The 6,671-nt window shown below is 44.8% G+C and overlaps 1 protein-coding gene across 1 annotated transcript; it reads left to right on the top strand.

The window, feature by feature from the left end:
• Window positions 1-6: 6 nt before the first annotated feature.
• SELENOS (selenoprotein S) lies at window positions 7-6,291 on the top strand. The gene is made up of 6 exons (XM_010717651.3): window positions 7-78; window positions 268-402; window positions 2,554-2,660; window positions 3,541-3,630; window positions 3,733-3,811; window positions 5,952-6,291. The coding sequence occupies exons 2-6, from the start codon at window positions 360-362 to the stop codon at window positions 6,029-6,031; spliced, it is 399 nt and encodes a 132-aa protein (XP_010715953.2). The 5' UTR covers window positions 7-78; window positions 268-359; the 3' UTR covers window positions 6,032-6,291.
• The last annotated feature ends 380 nt before the right edge of the window (window positions 6,292-6,671 follow it).

Here is a 6,671-nt window from a genome sequence, read left to right as displayed (position 1 = left end):
GGGACCGCGGCGGGGCCGGGCCGGGCCCGGGGAAACCGGCACTGGAACGGGAAGGGCTCGAGCTGCTGCAGCACACGGGTGGGGCCGGAGTGGAGGATCGGGAGGGGTTCGGGGGTGAGGGGAGCCGGTGAAGAGAACCGGGCGTGAGCGGGGGAGCTGGGCCTCGGGCGGCGTGAGGAGCCGGGGTTGGAGCCGCGTTGTCCGGCCTGCCTCGGGCGGCGGTGGTGCGTGCTGAGGGGCCGTGAACGACGCCTCTTCCCCTCCCAGTGGGCGCCCTGCTGTCGAGCTATGGCTGGTACGTCCTCCTGGCCTGCGTCGCCGTCTATCTCATCGTCCAGAAGATTTCCTCGCGATGGAGGATGAGGCCCAGCAGCCAGCGAGGAGCAGCTGGAGCAGACATAGGTTTGTACGGCTCTGAGGGCTGTGTGCTGATCGTGGCTGTCGGCTTCTGGGTACCTGCGGGGGCTGCTCAGCTGTCTGACAGCTGTTCGGTTCCACACGTGCAGAACGTTGCTTAATGGCACCGAGAAGGTATTCTGCAGTGGGATTTTAACACTGAGCTGTGTCCACAGAAAGGCAGCGAAGGAGCACAGTCTTATGGAGAGCAGCTCAGGGAACTGGGCTGTCTGGAGTAAAGGAAGCTCGGGGGAATCCTTATTGCTTTCTGCTGATCCCTGAGAGCAGGGTGTGGTGAGGGGGGGTTCAGCCTCTGCTCCCAGGTAGCAGCAACGGGATGAGAGGCGAAAGCCTTAAGTTGCACCAAAGGTTAGATATTAGGAAGAAAAAGAGCAGTGGTGCGTTTGGCACAGGCTGCCCAGGGAGGTGGTGAAGTCACTGTGCGTGAAGGTGTTCAAGAGCTGTGGAGATGTGGCACTGAGGGACGTGGTCAGTGGGCGAAGTGGGATGGGTTTGGGTTGGTCTTGGGCTTGGTGATCTTAGGGGTCTTTTCCAACCTTCGTGAGTCTATGATTGTAAGGTCTGCAAAACTGTACAGATCTTGTTGAATAGCAACAATAAGGAAACGTTAAACCAAGAGAAATGCCTCTAAAAGTCTGTGATGTGATGGGATTATGGCACGAAGTAATGAGATTGGGAGAAAAGGAGCAGGGCAGTACAGAGCAAGGGAATAACTGCTCTGACAGTGCAGGATTTTAGAGAGCCCCATGCTTTAAAGGAGCTGGGGTCAAGTATAAAAATAAAAGAGAATTCTCAAAGAAAAACAATAGCTAAAAGCTTGAATAAAGCCAAACTTTTGGCTAATATTCATTGTGTCTCTGTCTGAATTATTCCTTCACAATTCCTACTCCATTAGGATTGTGTACATTTGGGGTGTATCTGCCTCTTGCTTGTGTTGCCCTTTAAGTGTGGCAAAGGTTGAAAATCTTACAGGGTTATGATCTTGCTTCTCTTGAAGACTTGCTGCTGTAAATCGTGGTCTTTACTTATGGATCTGCTGACAGAATAAGTGATTGGCACTAATCCCTCTGGCATTCCGGCCTCTGAAAATGTTATTTACATGCCTTTATTCTACTGATGGTCTTTTGTGTCATAATTGAATCTTGGTTTAATTGCCAGATCTGCCTATAAAACAAAATTCCTGAAACCACTTACATTTCTTTTTCACATTCATCTTTGGGCGGTAACAAACATATAAGGAGTCAAACAAATGTTAGAGATACTTCAGTAACTGGGAAAAGAAGATAAAGGTAATATTTACCCTTGGTTTGGGTAGCATTTTTCTTTTAACTTCTTCATAGAATCACAGAATGGCCTGGGTTGAAAAGGACCACAGTGCTCATCCAGTTCCAACCCCCTGCTACGTGCAGGTCACCAACCAGCAGCCCAGGCTGCCCAGAGCCACATCCAGCCTGGCCTTGAATGCCTCCAGGGAAGGAGCATCCACAACCTCCTTGGGCAACCTGTTCCAGTGCCTCACCACCCTCTGGGTGAGAAGGCCAATCTTCTAAAGGCCAGTGGTGAAGAGAGGCGGTTTCTTAATGTAGATTTCCCAAGACTGCCAGTTTTCTGTTGAGATATGTTTGACATTTGTGAGTAATTTCTCTGCTGATAGAGCATGTTAAATCTGCCACTGCTTTGCTGCTGTAACCCGAGCAGCAGCAGCAGTTCCAGGAAGGAGGAGGAGTGGATGTGGGCTGATTGCCTTCTGCTTCTGCATCAAACAAGTTCTGTGGATAAAATTGGAATTCCTGTGAAGGATGGATGATATTTCTGAAGTTATTTGTATTGAGCAAATGCTTCAGAAATAGAAGCAAATATCCTAGAAGCTCGGGTGTTAATTTTGTATGGGTTTGTTCCATCAGTGTCCAAGTTCGTTAAAAGCCCATTAAAGCAATTGCTCTAAAAATATTCAAATATGAAATCTAAATCAGCATATGAATTACTGTAAAAAATCAGCTGCAAACTTGAACTTGAGCTGTGATTTTCTGTGGAGCTGCTGCAGGGAGAGATGTGTGCCTTTCCATATTATGGTTCTTTCAGGATACCATTTACAGTCTATTTTGAACTGCTTTGCAAACTCTGTCTATTCCCTAGAGCCTGACATGGTGGTAAGAAGACAAGAAGCTTTGTTGGCATCTCGTCTCAGGATGCAAGAGGAGCTGAATGCACAAGCAGAAAGATACAAAGAAAAACAAAGACAGGTAACTGGAGAGCATTTCTTTCTTTAACTCAGTAACTTGTCATCAGGTGCTTTGCTGTTGTTGTAGAAAGCTGTGTACCATTCTAGATACCAGAAGAATAGGATCTCTCTGCTGGAATGGGGATGGTGGGATTCTTCTCCCTCCTTCACCTGATCTGCTTTTTATATGGCTTGATGCACTTTGTGATAACAGGCATTAGGTATCATGATGGCCATTCGGTGTCCTTGTATGATGTGTTGACCTGAGGTCCTCCTGCTCTTAGTTAATTAGAGTGATTGATATCTTTAGTGTTTTGCTCATTCTTGAAGCGATTAATGCTTCTCTGCAAGAATTTATTTGGCTGGAACACTTTGGGCCTTGCTATCTTGGAGTTGTAAATCAGTGCAGAAAAGTGGATGTGATCAGCAAAACAGTAATATTGCTCATTAATCCTGGTTCTTTGATCTTTGCTTTTGCAATCAGCCACATCCAGATTTCAGCTTGTACCTGACACTTCAAGAAGTGTAGCTGGTTATCTTGCTAATTTGAAAAGCACCTTTTCCTTTGTAGAACCATTCACTGTGCATCCAGTGACCATCAGATGCAACACTCAGTCCTTTCCATAGACTAATGATTTAAGCCCATTACTCAGTTTTATTGTAGTTTCAAGCATCAAGGTGTCAGAACAAGTCCCAGTCTGTATGTGTTGGGGAAGGAGGGGTTGCTGTTCTGTCCTTGGGAAAGCTTGAGCATTTAAAAAGTCAGTGCTTCTGTAAGCTGAGATACTGCGTCAGGTAAAGGTGGATCCAGTGGCTTTTGTTTATCCTGTTGTAGTGTTTCTGTAGCAATGGCAGTTCTGTTCTAAAATCTTAGTCTGATGTGTCCTCATTTTGTTTCTTAGCTTGAAGAACAGAAGCGAAGGCAGAAGATAGAAATGTGGGAAAGTATGCAAGAAGGAAAAAGTTACAAAGGAAACCTGAAACTGAGTCAGGTAACAACTGTGTTGTTAATCAGGTTACGTGTATTACGTGTAATTAGATTAGCTGAAGTTCACACTGACTGAATTCTGAGCAATATTTGCTTTTGTGAACAGCAAGAAGCAGAATCTGGTGCCTCCACCTCATCAGCAGTCCCGAAATCTAAACCAAACAAGAAGCCCTTGCGAGGAGGTGGTGAGTACGAAATCCTTGAGGTGTTCTGATCTTGAGACAGAGCTGCGTGCAGCTCAGCGTACAGCTCATGTTGTTGTGTACAAAGCCATTAGATAATTACCCATAATTTTTCTCTTATTCGAGGAGGAAACAAAATGTGCCTTACAAGTAAGTTCCTTAGCTCTACCCATTGTGGTCTGTTTGAATTTTGGGCAGAACAGCAGGAAGCTCCCTCGTGCTTTTCCCCTGGGAGTGACAGCATTTTGGTCATAACTCACTGAGATTGTTGTGACTAAAACTACAGGTTCTTGCAGTGCTTCTGGGACTCCTCCTTCATTGTTTCAAAATCATATAATTTAATTTGGTCTGTCCTTTAGTCACCTGCAATAATAATTAAGTCTAAGAAGAAAATATCTTACTTTCTTTTATTTCTGTCAGTTGAAACATTTCATTAAGAAATATGACCTTGTTTATCAGGTGTTGAGGTAACGACTATTGGATGTACAAATCTGCTGATCCATAGAATTGCTACCAACTCTCAGACCACCATTACTGTCTTACCACTAAACTTAATGTCGACCACTGAAATTTGTCCTGATGGATTAATTAATTGTTGTCTGTAGCCTTAAATCCTCCACATAAGGATCACTGCTGCAAATGAGCTGTGCAGCTGTTCTCCTTTCTCTCCTCTTGCCCTAACAACTTTTGCTATACCTGCAATTGTTAATTTATCATACTTTAATTATGATTTTTCCATAGTGGATTGGATTATACAGACAAACCTCAATTACAACAAGCTAAAAGGGAAATGCACTTAGGGTGTAGGAGTGAGTAAATTACATGACTGAGTGTACTGAACCCTATGATTCTTGATTAAAGAATATTATACCTCAGTGGCAGTTCAGTGCTGAGAAGTTCTGCTTTGAGTACCCATACCAACAGCTGCTGGCAGCACTTGAAGGAACTGTCTGATAGATTGATTCATCCTATTATATGCAGTCAAGTGCCTGCTAATGTCCAGTATCTTTTGTAGCTCTTGCACAGAATGCTGACCACCACAGGGAATGAGAAATGCGTGCTTTCTCTTAGCACACGTTTCCTTCATGTGCTGGGAAGCATGACTGGGGCAGCTGGGCTGAGGCATCCTTCCACATGCTACCTGTCCTAGTTTCAGCCGAAGCAGAATCTTGGCTCAACTAACAGATTATAGAATTAGAGGTCTCTGATCTCCTCCTGAGTTAGCTACGGATGAAGTGAAAGAACCATCTGTACTGTTCAGCTGCTGAATTAAGCTCGAAAGCAGAACTTTGCTAATATGAGAAAAACGAACTTCAGAGACTCTTGAAGTTTCAGAAAGACAGGTTGCTTTGAAACCTGCTCGTTAGCAAGGCTAGGAGCAGGCTTCCCACTTTCCTTTTCTTTACCGTGTCCTGAGTGAAGATATTTGCCACGTTGAATCTTTCCAGATACTTACTCATAAAATGAAGTTGCCTATAGCTGTGGCAGTAGGAGGTTCAACTGAAGTGGCTGTTTGCCTCACTGCACACATTTGCCTTTTGTAATTCATTTAAAAACACATCTTACAGTATTGGTAAGTTTTTTGACCTTTAGAATATTCCATGCAGGACTGGAATAACAGATTATTTGAAGATGGTGACAGAGTTGGAACAGGCTGCCCAAGGAGGCTGTGGATGCCCCATCCCTGGAGGCATTCAAGGCCAGGCTGGATGTGGCTCTGGGCAGCCTGGGCTGCTGGTTGGTGACCTGCACACAGCAGGGGGTTGGAACTGGATGAGAACTGTGGTCCTTTTCAACCCAGGCCATTCTATGATTATTTGATGTCCTTAGCTATTAGGGCTCTTGGAGGACAGATAAACCCTTACTGTTCTATTGCAACTGCAGAGTACCATTAAGGCATTAATGCAGACTTAGAGGAATTAAGTGACAATTAATTTCAATTTAATTTAATCCCAATGGTCCAACTAGAACAGCCTTCTCAAGACTGGATAATTTCTCTGCTTTCATTTTCCTCATTTTTCCCTGAATTGCTCTCAATAAGGTGCAAACAATTGTGAAGTTTAATCGTGGCATTCCACGCGTGTTGGCAAATTCCTGTTGGGTGTGACTGTTAACATGGTGGATTTCTCATCTGTCCTTCCAGGTTATAACCCCCTGTCTGGAGAAGGAGGTGGAACTTGTTCCTGGAGACCAGGCCGTAGGGGCCCCTCTGCAGGTGGATGAGGCTAACCTGCCTGGGGTCCCTTCAGCTTACCCACTGTCTGCCTGCCTACAGTTTGCCTGTCACACTGACTCCTTTGGGATTTGTTTGAGCACAGGTGTTAACACAGATTTACACCATTTCTGAATATTAACAGCAGCTACACGAGAAAAAGATCTGATCCTCTCAGAGAGGATGAAGGAAGAAATAATGTCAGTATGATTAGTCACTTTGTTTTCTCTTTAGTGAGAAAGCAGTCTCCAGCCAGGATGATCGTTTGTGGTTGTGAGAGCTGGGTTCTATGGCTGGCCATGCAGAAGTCTGGCCTCAAACAAATCAATGTCTAGACCTCAGTTTACCTGCTTAAAACGAGGGGATTCGCCAACCTTGGACACGTGCAATGGGATTTACTGTGTTTGGCTGGAAGATATATGGGAGGGAAGAATATTATCATTGGCAGACCGGTTCAATTTTAGAAGGAGGGCCTTTGAGGAAAGCTGGATGAACTGACAAATGCGTTGGGTTTGCACCAGAAGCTCCTTATTGTGGAATAGTCTCTGTGACAAGCAGCTTTGTATGATGTTTTCCTTACAAATGGTAAACAAACCAATGAGGATTACTGATGCTAGACAGCAGATGAGGGTTTCTTGCTATTCTTTTTTT

This window comes from Meleagris gallopavo, chromosome 12, assembly GCF_000146605.3.
Source record: "Meleagris gallopavo isolate NT-WF06-2002-E0010 breed Aviagen turkey brand Nicholas breeding stock chromosome 12, Turkey_5.1, whole genome shotgun sequence".
Lineage (NCBI taxonomy): Eukaryota > Metazoa > Chordata > Aves > Galliformes > Phasianidae > Meleagris > Meleagris gallopavo.
Note: the sequence above shows the minus strand (reverse complement) of the source record. Positions and strands in the feature narration are given on the sequence as shown.